This window comes from Panthera tigris, chromosome D1, assembly GCF_018350195.1.
Source record: "Panthera tigris isolate Pti1 chromosome D1, P.tigris_Pti1_mat1.1, whole genome shotgun sequence".
Lineage (NCBI taxonomy): Eukaryota > Metazoa > Chordata > Mammalia > Carnivora > Felidae > Panthera > Panthera tigris.
In genome coordinates, this window is record NC_056669.1 from 38,377,059 (window position 1) to 38,397,761 (window position 20,703).

At 45.6% G+C, this 20,703-nt stretch overlaps 2 protein-coding genes across 2 annotated transcripts; both read right to left on the bottom strand.

Annotated features, from left to right (window-relative positions):
* Nucleotides 1-472: 472 nt before the first annotated feature.
* Nucleotides 473-8,641, bottom strand: LOC122231309 (lysine-specific demethylase 4D-like). Its single transcript, XM_042959021.1, has 2 exons — nucleotides 7,720-8,641; nucleotides 473-487 (listed from the first exon to the last, which is right to left on the bottom strand). Exon 1 carries the CDS (start codon nucleotides 8,639-8,641, stop codon nucleotides 7,784-7,786), a length of 858 nt encoding a protein of 285 aa, XP_042814955.1. The 3' UTR covers nucleotides 473-487; nucleotides 7,720-7,783.
* An 8,585-nt stretch (nucleotides 8,642-17,226) lies between these two features.
* On the bottom strand, nucleotides 17,227-19,839 carry LOC102957475 (lysine-specific demethylase 4D). Its single transcript, XM_042959469.1, has one exon. It carries the CDS (start codon nucleotides 19,813-19,815, stop codon nucleotides 17,899-17,901), a length of 1,917 nt encoding a protein of 638 aa, XP_042815403.1. The 5' UTR covers nucleotides 19,816-19,839; the 3' UTR covers nucleotides 17,227-17,898.
* Between the last annotated feature and the right edge of the window lie 864 nt (nucleotides 19,840-20,703).

The following is a 20,703-nucleotide window of genomic DNA, read 5'->3' on the forward strand; positions in this document are numbered from 1 at the left end:
GGCACAAACATGGTCATGTTCTTAGTGAGGGCCACTGCCTGGTTTACAGACCCTGGTGTAACCTCCGATGGTGGAGAGAGAAATCGTTGGTCTCAGATCTCTTCTTAGAAGGGCGTTAATCCTCATGACCAATCCAATTCCCAAGGCCCCACCTGCAAACATCATCATATTGAGGATTAGGGTTTCAGTGTATGAATTTTGAGGGAACACATTCAGTCCATAGCTGGGTGGGGGGGGGCAGATAGCGGGAAGACAGAATGGAACACAGGAAATGGAATTCAAATGCTCCCTAAAGGAGCCATGGAACGTCAATGCCACGGGCAGAGGTCAAGGGAGGGATCTGACAGTACGGTACACTCACTTTCCAGAGTGAAACAGCCATTGGGGGAACTCAAAGCCCCCTTCCCCCTGCGGAACTGGCGAGGAAGGAATAGAGATGTCTGGAACAGTCATCATTCTCCCCGAAAAAGGTGGCACGTATCCATTTCTCAGCCACCATAGAGAAAAAAGCAAGCAAGAAGACTGCCATGAGTCCCGTTATAGCCAGTAACAGCTCTGAGAGCCCCATGGGGCTTGGGCCTTGAACTTAAGGCTGAGTGCTCCCCCGAAATGATACATTTCTCTAGGGGCTCTAAAACCAGTGGCTTGGGGAGAGCCCGGGTATTGTTATGGTTGCTGAAAAGCTGTGGCATGGTGAAATTGCCTAACAGCTTATCTGTGTCTCCAAGCAGATCATAAACTCCATATTATGTCATATTCCAAGCACCTTGTACAGTGCTGGGCTGTGAGGGTGCCTAATGATGTTCGTTGAGTGAATGAATGAATCGCATTTGGAATGTGAGAAACAGAGTGTTCCTCTGGTTCTACAAGTCATTTCTTTCTTTATTTTTTTTTTAAATTAATGTTTATTTATTTTTGAGAGAGAGAGAGAGAGAGAGAGAGAGAGAGAGAGAGAGAGGGTGAGTGGGGAAGGGCAGAGAGAGAGGGAGACACAGAATCTACAGCAGGCTCCAGGCTCCAAGTTGTCAGTGAAGAGCCTGACGTGGGGCTTGAACTCACGAACTGTGAGATCATGACCTGAGCCGAAGTCTGATGTTTAACTGACTGGGCCACGGAGGCACCCCCTGCAAGTTATTTCAACCCCCCAGCTTAGAGCTGGATATCTTATTTTATTTATTTATTTATTTATTTATTTATTTATTTATTTATTTAAAATTTTTTTTTAATGTTTATTCTTGAGAGAGAGAGAAACAGAGCACGAGCGGGGGAGGGACAGAGAGAGAGGGAGACACAGAATCTGAAACAGGCTCCAGGCTCTGAGCGGTCAGCACAGAGCCAGACACAGGGTTCAAACCCACAAACCGTGAGATCATGACCTGAGGGGAAGTCAGATGCTTAACTGACTGAGCCACACAGGCGCCCCTGGATATCTTATTTTAAAACAATTACTGCAAAAGCGATAATGCTATAATAGAGACTGTTGACTTATTTTAGCTGTTTCTTATGATGCTAATCCTTTTTTCAACTCTGTTGATGGTTTCAAGTCATTTATTCATTCAACCAACAATATGCATTGAGTTGTCAGCACACACAGAAAACCAAGAGAGATAATAGTCAATCGTATTAATCTGGTGTAATCCACAAGCTAAACCAGAGGTAAGATAAAGTACTTAGGGTCCTAGAGGGTCATGGGGAAGTACAGTCCAGGTGATATAATCACAAGAGGAGTAAGGTTAGGCCAGTTGGTTCCCAGGAGTTTCTCAGCAAGGAGAAACTCATTAGACCTTTGACATTCACAGGGGATCCTGACATCTTTGTCAATTCGTAATGACACTTTCCTGAATATTATTATCTGGACCTGGGATTTACCTGTGCAGAGTGTCATTCTAATTTTTTTTTAATGTTTAATTACTTTTGAGACAGAGTATGAGTGGGGTAGGGGCAGAGAGAGAGAGAGAGGGAGACACAGAATCTGAAGCAGGTTCGAGGCTCCCGAGCTGTCAGCACAGAGCCCGACGTGGGGCTTGAACTCACAAACCGTGAGATCGTGACGTGAGCCGAAGTCAGATGCGTAACCGACTGAGCCACCCAGGTGCCCCTGCACAGTCTCACTCTAAATCTACTGCCTGTTCAACTCACACCTGATCATTCGCCTGGTAGCTGTTTGGCTAGAGAATTCCTACTGCAGACTTCCCAGGAGCAAGAGGTCTCCTTCCTTCACACTAGGTTCATAGCCCTCTGCATTATTTGGCCTCATAAAATATCGACTGCACACAGTTAATCTGAGTTGCTCATAAATAGCTGAAATGGCTGTTAACTTGGTGAATGCCAGGGACCTGCTGTGTCTGCTGGAGTCTCAGCTGATTCAGTACAAGTCTAAAGTACCTACTGTGTGTCCAACACACGCCATGTTAGCGGATGCAGCAGGGAACCAAAATATATAGAACTCCTGCTCTCAGCATTTGCATTTGGTAGGAAAGACAGAGCCGCTTCCAGGGTTGGCTGTGAACTATGTGTGATTTCAAAGGCTCTCTGGTCCCCAAATTCCTCTTTCCTCAGCTTACCTAAAACACCAACCACCACAACCACTCAGTGGCTGTACAGAGCAGCGTTCATTAACTGAGTTACTGTATTTTGTGCCTCTTCCCCAGTCCAGATCCCTGACTAGGCACCCCCTCTCACACTTCTGCCTTCCACCCACTTTGCTAATCTGCAAGTGCATTAAGGATGCTCCCACCTTAGGACATTTGCACCTGTTGTCCCTCTGCCCATAACAATACCCCCTTTCCCATGTCCTCATGGCACATCCCCAAGCGGTCTTCTCAAAGTCTCTTCCCACATCCCTAAAAAGGCCACCCTATCAAATATAGCAGCCCTGTCACCCTGTAACCCTTTACTCTGCTTATTTTTCCTCATAGCCTTTGTGACTACTTGACATGTTACTATATGTCACTCTTGATGATGAGAATCTGAGCTCCAGGAGAGTTGAAAGTTTTTCCTTTTCACTGTTGTTTCCCTGATTCCAAGAACAGTGCCTGGTACATAGTAAGTGCCCAGTAAACATGCTGAATGAATGAATGAATGAGCCCCAAAATGCACAGACAGGATGTGAATCTTTTGAGAAGAGGCTCTGAGAGATGGGACAGAGAAAAGATGTTGTCTGAGGTCTACAGGCCTGGATATAGGGCTTGTTAGGGTGGGGGTTGAGGGCTGACCAGTTAGGACACAGGATGCCAGGATACCACAGGTGAGGTATGAAAATCCAGAAACCCAGGGCGCCTGGGTGGCTCAGCCGGTTAAGCCTTCAACTTTGGCTCAGGTCATGAACTCATGGTTTGTGAGTTCAAGCCCTGCATTAGGTTCTGTGCTGAGAGCTCAGAGCCTGAAACCTGCTTCAGATTCTGTATCTCCCTCTGTCTCTGCCCCACCCCCCACCTTAAACACTAAAAAAAGAAGAAGAAGAAAACTCAGAAACTCGACCACCACGCAAATGTTAAGTTTTTGTAGACTGGCACTTCCAGTGATAACTTCCCCCCCGCAGTGCTCAGTTCTGCCTTCCTCTGTCCTCCCTGAAATTGCTTATCCCTGCAATACCCACCACTAACGTGAGAAGGGCATCACTATTACCCCGCTGTGAGGGGCACTGAGGGACAAGAGCGTGTGAGGAATTTCAGGGGGACAGGCTGGTGTGCAGTGTGGGATGGGAAAGGCAGCTGGACTGAAGGGCTGAGCCTCACCAGGGTTCTGCTCGACTCAGATCGGTTTCCTTTCGGCTTATCTCTGTCACCAATTCCTTCCAACTGTGGTTTCCTACTTAAAATGATGAAAGGTAACACAAACTTATGGGGGGGAAAGCAACTTCAAGTCCATAGATAGCCACAGTCCAGTGATATAACTATCATGCTGAAGTTCTTTCTAAATATCTGGAAAGGACTCCTCACACACACAGAAACTGAAATGGTGTCATGGTTCATCTTTCTGAAAAATTCAGAGTGGCCAAATAGCCAAATCCCTAACTGAAACATTTTATTATAACTCTTACAGGAGTCCCGAGACCCAAACACCAACCTCTACAAGGAGCAGTCAAGTACGGTTTCTTATGACCGTCTCACAAGTTCTGGCTTTTAAGTCATAATGATAATAGCTAATATTTATTTGGCACAAGTTATGTTTGCCCTGGTCTGAACTCGTTGTGTGCAAACTCTAACAGGTGCGATGCGCTAAGGGCTCTGTTTGCCCAAACAGGGAAGTGGAGGGCCAGAGGGAAGAGTGGATTTATTGAAAGATTACTCAACAAATCAGTGTAGGAGGCTGCATAAAGGTTGGGTCTTCTGGTTCCTGACTCTGTATGAAATCTTGACCTTGCCTTGGTAACATTACAACAAGGCCAAACACGACCAGGAGTGGAATTTGCAAACAAGCCTATGTGACCTTTTGTACAAATATGTGGTAGATCAGGAGGAAAAAAAAATAAGTTTTCTACCAGTAAAAATAATGGGTGAGGCACAGTTGGGCATTTTCTTACAAAACTAAATATACTTTTGCCATGTGATACAGCAAAACCACACTCCTTGGTATTTACCCCAATGCACTGAAAATTTCCATCTACACACAAACCTGCCCCTGAAGGTTTATAGTAGTTGTGTTCATAACTGCCGAAACTCGGAAGCACCCAAGACGTCCTTCCGTAGGAGAGAGGAAAAATAGGCAACGGTATATTCATCCAATGGGATATTATTCAGCAATAAAAAGAAATGAGCTCTAAAGCCACAAGGCATGGAGGAAACTTCAATGCATATCACTAAGTGAAAGCAGCCGATCTGAAAAGACGACCTGCTGTATGAGGCCAACTATATGATATTCTGGAAATGGCGAAACTATGAGGGCAGTGCGAAGATCAGAGGTTGCCCGGGGTTTGGGAGGGGTCAGGGCGAACCCGTTCTGCACAGAACTATAGGGGTAGGTACGTGTCCTTATACATTTGGCAGGCCCGCAGAAGGAACACCTGCAAGAATGAACCCTCGTGTCACTAGGGACGTTGGGTGATAATGATGGGTCAGTGTGGAGTCATCAACTCTACCAACTGTACCACATAGGTGTGGATGCTGGTGGCGGAGGCTGGGGAGGGGGATGTGGGAGTCCCCGTACTTCCTGCTTAATTTTGCTGTGAACTACTCCAACAAATAAAGTCCATTAATTACAAAGAAAAAGGCACGGGTAAGCCCGTGAGGGTGGTGATGAGGGCTGTCGTAGAACAGAGCAGCGTAGAAAGAGAGAATCCAAGAGCGTGTCCCTGGCCTCGTGCTTGCCCTCGAGGCAGCTAGGGTGTAGAGAGGCACATCCAGATGAACTGAGCACCTCCTACGTGCCTGTCACAATGACACCCCACAGCACTGCCCAGAACTCTTGCACCGTAATTTTGGCTCAGAGAAAATCAACGATTTTTTGCTGCGACTAAGCGCAGGTTCAAATGCTATTCTCCCATAAGTCCACTTCTTGTCTCTGAGTAAGGGCAAAAACAGCGCCAGAAAGGCAAAAACAGTGATCACAGAAAGGTTTGCTTTGCTAACTATATCATGCCCCAGAATCAACTTTGCGCATCAGCATGCAGGGCGGACATATCGAGGAACCGAGTCTGTGGGTAGAGGGAAAACATAAAACCATGTCAACAGCATGATTGTTTCTTTGCCTGACCATTCAAAGTAAGAAGCTAGAGGGGAGGAGGGAGGGAAGAAGAATCAACAGGGAATCACGATTACCATCCAGACTGACGGCCTTCCTAGAATTTCCCATACTGAGGACAGAAGGCCATTTGTAGCGGACAAGGAGAGTCCGACTCTCCCGGGAGTCACCCTGGGGAGTCAGTCACTGGCTCTGTGATGGTGAGAAAGGAAAGCCTCCAACGTTCTGGAGTCAGGCCACGGGAGATTGCCTCACAGCCAAGCGACACTGTGGGGAGTGGCCCGGGCCCCGGGAAATCTGGCTCGATGGTTACAGCCGCTACTGTGCAGCAGGCCCCATCGGCTGGGTTTACTGACCGGAGGGCTGAAGAGGCCACGAGGTGCAGAGATGCACAGGGGCAGGAGAGGCCAGCAGCGGGGAGAAGCCAGAGAGAAAGCTCGGCGCTCTCCAGAACTAGAGCTTAACCTCAGCGCCTCTATTTGACAGTGGCCCGGCTGAGGACCCCCGTCCAGCAGCTCTAACTTCTTGGCGCCCTCGCTGCAGTGACTTTCATCTTTTCAAGTTGTGTCTCACGTGTTGCAAGAGGTCCCACACAACTCCCAATGACTACAGGTTTCTCTACCCACAAGACGGACTGTTCTTCCATGGCCAGCAGCAAATCTCAGGTCCCCAGAGATGTCACGTGACCCACTGTCCTGAGGCACATCTTCCATCAGAAGGTCCGCGAGGAGGCAGGCAGAGCCCACGCAGCTCCCTACAATGGGCATTTCCAGGCACCAGAACCTCTCTCCACAGTTCCGGTTGTCCCGGATAGAGAAACAAGTCCCTCTCGGAATGTCCTGGCCAGCATTTGATGAGCAGTAGCAACGAGCCTAGCTGAGTTCCCCAGACCTCTCTAGGCCCAGGCAGGCTTCCCCAAGTCTCCTTTCTTGTCTACCGTGGATCCTGGGGACTAGGGCCCATCTTCCCGGCCTCTTTATGGCCACACCTATCTCCTTCTTCTATCTCCAAGCCTCGCTGGAGAAACAGAAAATCTACCTCCCTATTTCCTTGCTGCTCCAGGAAAACAAAGGCTTCACTCCTTACAGCTGCAGGAGAACAGAAGGAAACAACACGCACACAACCCCCCCCCCACACACACACACACTCACACACTCTTAGCACCTTACAGACTCCCCTCTTAATGTCTTTAGTCTGAGTTTCAGCTCCCTTCCCAAAAAGTAATTATAAGTCTCCTTTGGACTTTTTCTTCTATTTTTATTTTGAGAGTGCTCATGTAAAATCTTTCCTCTTCTGACCCAGACTTTTCCAAAGATTAGACAGAGCCCATATTCCCAGGTGGCCCCTAAAGAGGCAATCAAGATAAAAATGTTAATTACTGTTGGTTGAGTATAGGACAGTTCATGGTAGGCACTGTTAAAAGATGGTTTAATGTGGGGCACTTGGGTGACTCAACTGGTTAAGCGACTGCCTCCTGATTTCTGCTCAGGTCATGATCTCATGGTTTCTTGAGTTCAAGCCCTGTCTGGGCAAAGCTGGCTTGAGATCCTCCCTCTTTCTCTACCCCTCCCCCACTCACACTCTGTTTGTCTCTCAAAATAAATAAATACACTTAAAAAAAGAGAGAGAGAGAGAGAGAGAGAGAGAGAGATGGTTTAATGCAGGGTGCCTGGCTGGCTCAGTCAGTAGAGCATTTGACTCTTGATTTCAGGGTGATAAGTTCAAGCCCCAACTCAGAGACTACATAAAAGAAAAAAAAAGATGGTTTCACATCTTAGCTAATAAGGTCCTCACAACAATCTGCCTAGTGTGCAGTGTCCCATTTTCCAGAGGAGGGCTCTGAAGCTCTGAAAGGGTGCATTGATCTGCTCAGTTTCCCGTAACCTCTAGTGAGTGACAGAGCTAGGATTTGAATCTGGTTGATGCCAAACCTAATCTTCTTAACCACAACAAGCTCGAGACGCAAATGAAACCAAGGAACTGATGCTATTTACTGCCGGAGATCCAGAGTTCAGCAGCATTTGGGGAGGGCTCTACCAGAAACATAACAGCGTTTTGCAACCTCCACCTTGGCCCAGAGCTCCAACGATTGTTAACAGTGTCAAGTGGTGGCATATCTGAGGCAACCAGGAAGGACTGGGAGGGACCGGAGGAAGCAAGGTCCGTTCAAGGACTCTGAGCTGCGGAAGCCATAGCACGATGGCAGGTTGCAGGGGTCTGATAGCCAGCATTGTCCCGGGGCAGGACTAGCCTCGGGGTCCGGAGTGTGCAGCGCGTCTTGGCCCAGGCATGGGCAGTCGACTCCTGAGCCTCCTGTTCCTGAGGACGATGATGACAACTCATGTCTGCCAACTGGCTGGAGATTCCGGGCAGACCTCCCCCACCAGGCGCTGAGCTCCCCCTTGTCTGGCGAGGTGGGCTCCGTGTGGTCCACAACAGCCCGGTCCTGCCCGCGCTTCCGCAGCTCATAGCACTCAGGCTGCAGGATGCGCACGAAGGCGTCCATGGAGAAGGTGACCCTGGCCTCCCCGCAGCTGCACTGAGACGCCACTTTGCCATAATCGATCCATCGCGGGGTGGCGAAGTTGATGGCTTCTGCGCAGTTGAAGCCGTGGTTGAAGCCAGAGTGGTAGCCATAGGGAAACGTCACCATGAACTCGCCAGCCTCCTGAGTGATACGATTGAAGGGGATCCCGTTGTCCTTGAGGACCGTGGGCGAGATGAGAGCCGCCTTGTGCCGCAGGAAGGCGTCACAGGCGCGGGCACTGCCCGGGAACAGCTCGGTGGCCAGGCGCTCCAGGCGCCGGCCGTGCTCCGGGGGCACCGCGTACCAGGTTTTGGGCTCCCCGAAGTGCAGGTAGTTGATGCTGTAAAGGTCCATGTCCTCCGTGTGCCAGGCGAAGGTGGTCTTCCACATGCCAAAGTACAGGTAGGGCGTGTTGACGCCCTCGATGACCATGCCGCACTCCTGCTCCAGCAGGCCCTGGATGGTCCCCAGGTGTCAGCGTTTTGATCATGTAAAGAAGCATTGATTTCTAATGCCACAATTTGGTCATATGTATAAGGGTGTCTTCAAATATTTTCGCTCCGAATTTTATGCTTGGATCTGACACTTGAACTTTTCCTGCCAGCTGGCGGTACTCCCCCCGCAGCCGGGCCTGTTCATTTGGCAAATTTAGTAAACACGCTCCCCTCCCCGTCTCCCCCTGCTGGAAAGGAGTGGCTATTGCAGCGGTATCCGACACCCTGGTTTTCCATTTCTTTAGCCAGGCCTGTTCTGTGCCTGTCTTTGGATTCCACGGAGCAACATTATTTCCGTAATGTTAATTTTTTTTTTTTCACTACAGGATGAAATGTCATTATTGTAAAAGACTTAGAGTGGCGCCTGGGTGGCTCAGTTGGTTAATCGTCCGACTTCAGCTCGGGTCATGATCTCACGGTCCGTGAGTTCAAGCCCCGTGTCAGGCTCTGTGCTGCCAGCTCGGAGCCTGGAGCCTGCTTCGGATTCTGTGTCTCCCTCTCTCTCTGCCCCTCCCCTCCTCATGCTCTGTCTCTCTCTGTCTCAAAGATCAATAAAAACATTTAAAAAAAATTAAAAAAAAAAAAACTTAGATTCTATATGCCATGTCCTGAGACACTATGGTTTTAAATTAATAAGCATCGAAGTCCCAAATCCCAAGGTCTGTCTGGATATATATAGCTGAAGGGTCCACACGAAACCACAATCATATAAACATAGGTATTAATTACTACAATGATAAAACCTCTCATATATGTCACACATCACCACCAGTTCTAACTTGAACTCTTTAAGCAACTAAAATTGTAAGAATACCTCCCAGCTTGCCAATTCATTCAGGAATGGAAACCCTACTTTCAGTAGGTTCTTGCACAAAGGAAATGGGATATTTTTTGACCGGCATTTCAATCAAAACCAATTGTTGAAGGTAGACGCAATTGAAAAGATCACTTTTATCCAACCAGCTCCAATATAATTCCATTGTCAGCAGATCAATCGAACTTTAAAATGTTCTTTTCCACTGCTAGTAACCTCAGTTTGTTATCATCCCACTAAAATAAAACCTATTTGGGGTCAAGATATGTGTTTGAAACCTGAACGTGGAAAGATGCAAAAACCCACAGTCTTCAATAGTCTGAAGATTTGATAAAATTTTTTAAAATGTTTTTTAAATTGTTTTTTAATGTTTATTTATTCTGAGATAGTGGGAGAGACAGAGCGCAAACAGAGGAAGGGCAGAGAAAGAGAGACACAGAATCCAAAGCAGGCTCCAGGCTCCCAGCTCTCAGCACAGAACCCGACCCAAGGCTCGAACTCATGAAAGGTGAGATCATGATCTGAGCTGAAGTCGGACTCTTAACCGACTGAGCCACCCAGATGCCCCCAAAATGTTTTTAATCGCTAAAATAAAAAGTAAAGATTTAAGAATTTGAAACTCTATTTCAAATGTAAATAGTTCTTGCCTTAATCTCTTTTACATTTCTTTGTTTGTTTCTAAGAACAAGGGTGGGGAAGTAAACAGGCAACTGTCCAATAATATGCGATCCTGATTTCACATGAGCATTTTCTAAGATCCAGAAATATGTTTTCCCCCTTGAATGCAACTTCACAATGAAGCAGCATAGATTGATGGCTCTACGTGTGCCATCAAAAATTGAATCCTCTCAGCACTGTTCTTATCTACTCCCTCAGTATCCTCTAAAATCATTCATGTCCAACTCTGGTCTATTCCTTTAGTTTCCCATAAAATGAAGACTTTACCTGATAAAAATCTGTCTTTAAAACTTTGAACATGACAGGGGCGCCTGGGTGGCTCAGTCGGTTAAGCGGCCGACTTCGGCTCAGGTCACAATCTCGCGGTCCGTGAGTTCGAGCCCCGCGTCGGGCTCTGTGCTGACAGCTCAGAGCCTGGAGCCTGCTTCAGATTCTGTGTCTCCCTCTCTCTCTCTGCCCCTCCCCTGTTCATGCTCTGTCTCTCTGACTGTCTCAAAAATAAATAAACGTTAAAAAAAAAATTAAAAAAAAAACAACAAAAAACTTTGAACATGACAACATAGCAAAGCTAGTTACCACCCATGAGACAATAACTAAATATGTGTGTGTGTGTGTGTGTCTGTGTGTATATATACATATATATATGTATATATATATATATATATTTTTTTTTTTTTTTTTTTTTTGAGAAAGAGCATGCATGGGGTAGGAGCAGGGAGAGGAGGAGAGAGAGAATCCCAAGCAGCCTGCACGTTCTGCACTGAGCCCATAGTTGGGCTTGATCCCATGACCGCGAGATCATGACCTGAGCCGATATCAAGAGTCAGATGCTTAACTGACTGAGCCACCCAGGCGCCCCTATATATATTCATTTTTAATCAAGGAGAGATGGAAACTCTATCTATCAGATTTCCAATGTAAAAATAAAGCTGGTCCCACAACTGAAAAACAGAAGCTTTAAACTTGTAACAGAGAAAGTTCTTCCTTTCTACCAACTTCACTCATTTAACAAGAAAAAAAGAACATAATAATATATAACCTATCTTACACTGATCCGAAATCCTGATTTCAAATGAGACAATCCCAGCCGCATAAAGTGCTTTCTTTTTTTTTTTTTTAATCTTTTATTTTTGAGACAGGGAGAGACAAAGCATGAACAGGGGAGGGGCAGAGAGAGAGGGAGACCCAGAATCCGAAGGAGGCTCCAGGCTCTGAGCTGTCAGCACAGAGCCCGATGCGGGGCTCGAACTCACCAACCGAGAGATCATGACCTGAGCAGAAGTTGGACGCTTAACCGACTGAGCCACCCAGGCGCCCCATAAAGTGCTTTCTTAATGGACCCATGCTCAAAATGAAAAGGAATGGGCTGATAAGCCAATAACATTTTACTTATTTTATTTTTGTTTTTTAAGTGAGCTCTACACCCAAAGAAGGGCTTGAACTCAAGACCCTGAGATCAAGAGTCACATGCTCTGCTGACTCAGCCAGCCAGGTGCCCTCCAATAATAGCATTTTTATTAATCAGCTATATCCTAATCCAATCCCATGGCTCCTCACTGTAATTCAAGATAGAATTAAAATCGAAAGCCACAAAAAAGGTAGAAACAAGGATGTAGAGAAAATTTTAGTCAGGAAAGAGGGAAAACTAGCTAGATGATTTCACCAAATCCTTGACCCAAATCAACATGAATTGAGTGACTACAATGCTGAAGTTATCGAGATAGGATTAATGGAGAACACAAAAATGAGTCAAGTCTTAGGCCTTCCTGAAAAGACGTTTATTCCCATGGGGAAGGTAAGACAAGTGCAGAATTAGCACTAACTGACAAGCTGGATTTGAATACTGACCCTAATATTTACTAAATGGTGACCTCAAGCATTGTATCCAACTTTTCCATAATTTTATTTCTTCATCTATATGATGAGAATGACAATACGGTGATTTTGTACATTAAATGAACCGCTCACCTTGACGCTTGGTGCGTACAGCTCCTGGTGTATTGTCTGTGCTCAATAAAGTGTTACTGAGTGTTACAGGAGTTCAGAGGAGAGAGGTCTGGGATCATTTCGGAACCTTCATCAGGAAGTAGGGATTAAGGTCATCTGCCAAAAATGAGAGGAATGATAAAATGGAAGTTCTGGGAACAGTTGCAAGTTTAAAATACAGTCGACCTTTGAACAATTTGGGTGTTAGAGGTGATAATGCCCCCACACAGCTGAAATCTGTGTATAACTTTTGACTCCCTCAGAACTCAACTACTAATAGCCTACTGTTGACCAGAAGCCTTACTGATAACATAAACAGCCAATTAGCCCGTATTTTGTGTTGTTTGTTTTATGTACCGAATTCTTACAATAAAGTAAACTAGGGTAAAGAAAATATTATTAAGAGAGTTAAAAGGAAGAGCAAATTCATTTCCAGTACTGTACTGTATTTTTCGGAACGAATCCACGTACTAGTGGACTCTCGAAGGTCAAACCCGTGTTGTTCAGGAGCAATTGTACTGGCTGCGTGTGGGCGACCACTGAAGTAAACAAGAAAAGCATCAAAGGTCGCAAGAGTTTTCTTTTCTTTTCTTCTTAAGTGTATTTATTTTGAAAGAGAGAGAGAAAATCCCAAGCTGACAGCGCAGAGCCTGACTCGAGGCTCGATCTCACAGAACTATGAGATCATGCATGACAGGAGCCGAAATCGAGTTAGACGTTTGGGGCGCCTGGGTGGCTCAGTTGGTTTAGTGTCCGCCCTTGGCTCGGGCAATGATCTCGCAGTTCATGAGTTCAAGTCCCGTGTCTGGCTCTGTGCTGACAGCTCAGAGCCTGGAGCCTGCTTCAGATTCTGTGTCTCCCTCTCTCTATGCTCCTCTCCTGCTCAGTTCAGTCTCTCTCTGTCTCTCAAAAATAAATAAAACAGTAAAAAAATAAAAATAAACATAAAACAGGGTCAGAAGCTTAACACACTGAGCCACCCAGGTGCCCTGGTCACAAGAGTTTCCTTAACATCATTCAGCAAACTGATCACTCAGTTCCTTCACCTCCTCCCTTTTATTAAATGATCTTTATCCTCACCCCAAGTTAGTCACCCTGAGATCTCACCTTTTCTAAAATCTTGACTTTAAGAATTCTTTTTTTTTTTAATTTTTTTTAACTTTTTTTTTTTTTTTTTTTTTGAGACAGAGACAGAGCATGAACGGGGGGAGGGGCAGAGAGAGAGGGAGACACAGAATCGGAAGCAGGCTCCAGGCTCTGAGCCATCAGCCCAGAGCCTGACGCGGGGCTCGAACTCGCGGACCGCGAGATCGTGACCTGAGCCGAAGTCGGACGCCCAACCGACTGAGCCACCCAGGCACCCCTTGACTTTAAGAATTCTTAACCAATGCTGACTGTCCTTTCAGTTTGCGTAATATATACCCAACACAATTTTTTTTACCTAATTGAAAATCCCCAAATGTTGGGCTCTCTAAGTTCTCTCCTTTTTGCTACTCATTGTAGATGAACAACAAAATTTTGATTGACTTCTTCTTGCAAGAATTAAAATCTGGGCTGCACAGAGCCCTGCTAGGGTAGAGTAAGAGGAAAAAAAAAGAAAACTTTAACTAGCTTCCTCCTTGGGTTTTCCAGGTATTTAATCATACCTACTTAAAAAAAAAAAGTAATTTTATCACTTATTTTCCATCACTTACAGTTCTAATATTTTGCATTGGTTAATACCTCTAACTCTATTTTAATTACTGGTAGAAATGTCTCAAATATTTCTACCTTAAGTAAAATGTTGGCTTTGGGGCTAAAATAGCTAACTAGCTAGAGACAATGTTTTCTTTTTAAGGAATTGTTATTCACTGATTCTTACATGGGGGTGTGCTTAGAACAAGACTGAGGGGCAGCTGGGTGGCTCAGTCGGTTGAACATCTAATTCTTGATTTCAGCTCAGGTCATGATCCCAGGGTTGTGGGATCAAGACCCATGCTGAGCATGGAGCCTGCTTAAGATTCTCTCTCTCTCCCTTTGTCCCATTCTCCCTGCTCACACACATGCGTACTGTCTCTTAAATTAAAAAATTAAATAAATAAATAAATAAATAAATAAATAAAATAGGACTGAGTGTTGAATTTTGTCAAATGCATATCAACATTTATGAAAATTGTCATTCAACTTTTCTTCTTGGATCTATTAATTAGGTAAGTTATATTACCAGATTTTCTTAGTTTAAACTGTCATTACCTTCCTGCAGTAAATCCCATTTAGTCATTGGGTTATTTTTATAATATAGTTACACTGTCTTAGCTAATTTTTAATTCAAAACTTTTGTGTAAGTGTTCATAAATAACATCTGATTATTATTTTCTCTCATTATGCAAAGTTCGAATTTTCAAACTTTGAATTTTTTCTTCTTTTTGAATGCCTGAAGAGATTTGGAAATACCTGCTTTTTAAATGTTTCATGGTTACAGTGGAAAATTATCTGGTACTGGTGATTTTTGAGGAGGCAGATTTTTTGACATGTTTCTATATTTCCTACCTAGAAATTTATGTCTTAGATTTTCTTTCTTTTCTGAAATCCGTTTCAATTAATTTTTCCTAGAAAATTATCCATATTATCTGATCTTCTTGTTGATTTATTAGTTATATTATTTTATATATTTTTTCTAACTCTTCAGTTAATACCTTTATAAATTCCTTCCTGGTACTTTCTTTGTTTTTTCCCTAACTTTAGGAGACAGAAGCTTAAACCAGTTAATTTATTCTTCCAATTTTATTGATAAAAACTCTTAAGGCTCTAAATTTTCCTTAATATTATTTTAACTGAATGTCATATATTCCCATGTGTATTTAATTCCTTTTTATTTTTTAATTTAATTTTTTTAATGTTTATGTTTGAAGGAGAGAGAGACAGAGCGTGAATGGGGGAGGGGCAGAGAGAGAGGGAGACATGGAATCCGAAGCAGGCTCCAGGCTCTGAGCCATCAGCACAGAGCCTGATGCAGGGCTCAAGCTCATGAACGGTGAGATCGTGACCTGAGCTGAAGTTGGAAGCTTAACCAACTGAGCCACCCAGGTGGCCCTTTAATTCATTTTAAATCTAAAAGCCCTCCAATAATGCTTCTTGGACTCCAGGCATCCACTTAGTACTTTATAAGTATCAAGTCATAGAACCGTCATACCAATCATATGAGGTAGGTGCTATGACTCTCCCTATTCTAAAGTTGAGGAAATTGAGTCACCACCATTAGGTAATTTGCCCAGGTCACACAAAGTGGTAAGAGTCAAGCTAGGATTCAAAGTCAGGCAGTCCAGCTCCAGAGGTCATGTAATTACAAATATTTATGTTGTTTCCTTGTTTCCTGGAAATCTGGCTAAAATTTGGCTCAAATCAAGTCATTCAACTGAGAGTTTTTAGTTCTCAGGGAAAAAAGACCTTGATAGTTTCTGTCTTAAAAAATTAATTTCCAGGGGTGCCTGGGTGGCGTCCGGCTTCGGCTCAGGTCATGATCTCACGGTTTGTGAGTTCGAGCCCCACGTCAGGCTCTGGGCTGATGGCTCAGAGCCTGGAGCCTGTTTCCAATTCTGTGTCTCCCTCTCTCTCTGCTCCTACCCCACTCATGCTCTGTCTCTCTCTCTTTCAAAAATAAATAAACATTAAAAAATTTTTTTTAATTAATTTCTAGTTTTATTGCATGATAATTGCTGTTTGATTTTTTCCTTTGTTTAGGGAATTTATTGATTTTTTTTCACACTAATATATGTCAGTTTTTGCGATTGATCCATTGGCACTTCACAAAAGCAAGTATTGTCTATTACCAGGTTCATAAGTCTGCCTTTATTGTTAATGTTAAGTTTTCAACATCATTAAGTTTGTCCATTTTTTCTGTCTTGAACTAAGTAAGGGGTCCTGAACATCCAATTACAATATGTGTTCCAGTTTCTCCACACCACCACCACCACCAATGCTCAGAACACTACCATGTCTGAGAATTCAGCTCATTTCTGAAACTATCTACCTGGAGATAGTGTCAGACCCTACAGGTTAAAGGGTCAAGACTGTCACGCTCCCCCACCCCCAACCCCTGCACCCCATCCCGTACTTGCCTATACTTCTGACCAACTGGCTATAAATCAGAGGCTGCCTCAACCCCTTTCTTCAGTTTGACTAATTCACTAGAATGGCTAACAGAACTCAGAAAACATTTTACTTACTAGATCTCCATTTTTTATGAAAGGATAGGACTCAGAAAGAGCCGGATGGAAAAGATGCACAGGGCAAGGTAGAGGGAACGTGTGCAGAGTTTCCGGGCCCTCCCCAGGTGCACGGCTCTCCCAGCACCCCAAGGTGTTCACGGACTTAGGAGCTCTCCAAACCCACTCTGCTCAGGCTTTTAGGGAGGCTTCATTACATAAGCCTGAATGGTTAAATCATTGGCCATTGGAGATTGACTCAACCTCCAGTCTCTCTTCCCCTCCCTTGGAGGTCAAGGGGGTGGGAGTGAAAGTTCCAACCATCCATTCACAAGGTTGATTCCTCTGGTCAGTCACATTAAGATGACTTGGGACTTTCCAAAAATTGCATCATTAACACAACAAAAGACACCTTATCACTCGTATTTCTTAGGAGATTCCAAGGGTTTTAGGAGCTCTATACCAGAGGCAGGGATGAAGACCAAATGTCTATTATTATAAATTATTATTATTATAAATTATAAATATGGTAACTTAAATTCTCGTATTTTAATGAGATTCTCTCAACTTTTTTTTAAGCTATGTTTTTAAATTTACCTTTCATCTAGAAAGTAATTTATACTTTGTCAAAGTTGCATGGATATTCATGACTGCTGTATTTTCTGGGTGAAATTTAGCCATAGGCATCATAAAAAGCCTTTCTGTGTACCTTTTGCCCTTGAGTCTAATCTGTCTGATAGAAAGATCCATGACCCCTACTTTCTGTTTGTATTTTACTTGGTATTGTTTTGCTTGTTCTTTCACTATTAACTATTCTAGACACTCTTGTTTCAGACTGTTCAAAGAAAACTGGAGGCATAGTAAAAATTGTAAAAGTTTATTTGAGAAAAAATCAATTCGAATCAGGCAGCATCTGATCTAGCCAATAGAAAGGAGCTCCAAAATGAAAGACTTTTATAGGCAGAAAGGAAGAGGAAGAAGGAAATTATACTAGGCAAAAAAAAATTGAGTTGGTTATGGGGGTTACATTCCTTTAGAGGATGGAAGGAGTCTATCAGCAGATAACCTAACTGGTACTGATCAGACGATTCCTGATTAACTGGATTAAACCTCCATTTCTCCATTTAAATACAAATTAAGTCTCTGTTTAGTGACATGGCGTTTAGCATAAGACACTCCATTTAGGACCTGTTGTCTTGTTTTTAAGAAGGTATCTCATAAATAATCTTGATACTAAAAATATATGTTAAGGATTTTAGACTTTCCTTGCTTTGCAGATGCAACTTTAAGAAAATAAAGTTACAAAGATCCCTGAGGCAGAATTGGCTGACAGACTCAATTAGGTCTAGTTTCAACATGAGCAGTGGCATGTAGCATGTCCAGTGGAAGCTGGCATCTTTGGGGATGCGTCTTTTCTAGAAAATAAAGCACCTCTGGGACAGGCCCAGCACAGAATTGTTGTGGGCCTGAGAGCTTCTGTGGTTCCTGGGGTTGAGGGTCAGATACAGCCATACTGGGCAAAATCTTCAATAGTCATGAGCTCAAAGGCTGGAGATCTTCCATGGGTGGTGAACACATCCCAGGGCTCAAAGAGGGCAACTGCCTCAGACTTGAACCCAGAGGATCACAGTCAGGGGTGCAGGAAGGTCTGGCAACTGGAGCTGGGGTCAGATTCATAGAGGCATAAGTGTGGTCTATCATTACAACCTCAGAGAGGTTCACAGGGGCCTTGCAATCCCCATCAGAGTCCTTGGGGAATCTTCTCCGAGTCCCAGTGACATTGGGGCAAGTCAGTGGGACATTGTCAGAGAAGTTGATTGTGATGTTGTCCAGGGATAGCAGGCAAGGGCCAGGGTGCATCGCATTCTCAGGATCCAATGGAGGCCCTAAGGGTTGAAGATCAGGGCCACAACAGCACCCAGAAGCTTCAGCATAAAACTGGTGTCCGGGGCTCAGTGGTTCAGGATTGACCATGAAGAGTCCATTCATAGGGAGGGGCAGAGCCTCAGGGTACTGGGCTATGTGCGTTGTTCCCACCGAGAGATGCCTCTTGGCCCGGGCCTGGATGCTGGGCCCCCGGGCCCCTTGTTCCCGAGGACGACGACCAGGACCACATCTGCCCATTGAGGGATGAACATCTCGGGCAGAGGGAATCGGGGTCGGTGGTCGGGTGGGGCCGGCCTCCTGGGAAGTGCAGGCGGGGACAAGCCCAGACTGGGCATCAGAGGAAGAACTCTGGGCCGGCGAGGAGCGTGGGGAGGCCAGGCACATCGGGGTGCGACGGCCAGTCCCACCACTAGCGGCCACAGGCCGAGGGGTGCGCGTGGCCCGGCGGGGTGGGAGGTGCCTCAGGCCCAGCAGGGCTCTCCGGGGAGCTTGGGCCTCCCTCCAGGCGCTGAGCTCCCCCTTGTCTGGCGAGGTGGGCTCCGTGTGGTCCACAACAGCCCGGTCCTGCCCGCGCTTCCACAGCTCATAGCGCTCAGGCTGCAGGATGCGCACGAAGGCGTCCATGGAGAAGGTGAGCCTGGCCTCCCCGCAGCTGCACTGAGACGCCACTTTGCCATAATCGATCCATCGCGGGGTGGCGAAGTTGATGGCTTCTGCGCAGTTGAAGCCGTGGTTGAAGCCAGAGTGGTAGCCATAGGGAAACGTCACCATGAACTCGCCAGCCTCCTGAGTGATCCGATTGAAGGGGATCCCGTTGTCCTTGAGGACCGTGGGCGAGATGAGAGCCGCCTTGTGCCGCAGGAAGGCGTCACAGGCGCGGGCACTGCCCGGGAACAGCTCGGTGGCCAGGCGCTCCAGGCGCCGGCCGTGCTCCGGGGGCACCGCGTACCAGGTTTTGGGCTCCCCGAAGTGCAGGTAGTTGATGCTGTAAAGGTCCATGTCCTCCGTGTGCCAGGCGAAGGTGGTCTTCCACATGCCAAAGTACAGGTAGGGCGTGTTGACGCCCTCGATGACCACGCCGCACTCCTGCTCCAGCAGGTCCTGGATGGTTCCCAGGTGGCCAAGGTTCCACTGTTGAGTGTTTTCCGCAAACAAGGAGCCGCTGATGTCAGCGCCATAAATCGGAGAATCGTACAGGCGGGTTTTCCAATACTTTCGCTCCAAATCCTCAAAATCCGAGTGTGGCGGAGTCCGATACTTTCCGCTGTTTGCCAGTTGGCGATACTCCGCCACTGTCATGGCTTTCTTCTTTTTATGGTATTGAGTAAACACACCTGCCCGCCCGGAGACCACCTGCTGGAGGGGAGTTGCTATTAAGACGTCACTGATATCGTCATAGGCCTGCCTGGCTTTCCATTCCTTGGGGGGAATCACCTTGGCCAGGCCTGCGCGGTGTGCCCCTTTGGATTCCATGTACGCAATATATCTGGGGAAATCTTTAAATTCTTCCGTGGTTGGGTGAAAGGTCATGATTGTATAACTTGGGTTCTTAGGCTGCTTCATGGCTGCAATGTAATAAGTAACTGACTCCTGGGGTCTCAGGTATGTTTTAGATACCCGAGGAAGTAGGGGGGTAATATAATACCTTCTCTAGTCTTTCTTTATTTAAAAAAAAAAAAAAAAAAAAAAAAAAAGCTGTGTCATGTGAGTGAGGCAGTAGTTGGGACTTGAAATTTTAAACAAATGAAGTGATATCTCTTCCAGGCTTGCCTGTTCACAGGGTGGGGGATGCCACTCTGGGCAGCATCTCGTGCTGGAAAGAAGTAGAGTGTTTCCCAGTGGCGCACGCCCTCTGCACCAAGTCCTGGCTCAGCCTGCGGTTCTGAGGCTTCCTCAGTTGGAGCCGCGCGTCTCTGAGGCTTCTCCTGATGCACCTGCCTCAGTGCATGCGTGGCGCCTCACCTCACTGGAGCAGAGAGCCTCTTTGAGAAAGTTTGAAGGCTAAATCTAAAGGAAAGAGCACAAAATATTTGAAAATAAAGGAATGACAAAAGAAACACTAACGTAGCATCAAAATAAACAAAATCGGTCTAGCGACGTTAACTTCAAATTGGAATTTCAGTGCAAAAACTGCACTGTTGGTAGGAATGTAAACTGATGTAGCCACTATGGAAAATAGTATGGAGGATCCTCAAAAAATTCAATAGAGCTACCATATGATATCTAGCAATCCACTTCCTGGTATATACCTGAAGGAACCTGAAAACAGTATCGAAGATATGTCTGTACCCCATGCTTCCCGCAGCGTTATTCACAATAGCAAGATATGGACGCACCCCAGTGCATATCCATTAATGAATGGATAAGGAAGAAGTGGTATATATACAATGGAATATTACTCAGCCGTAAGAAAGAAGGAGATCCTGCCATTTCCAACAATGTGTATGGACC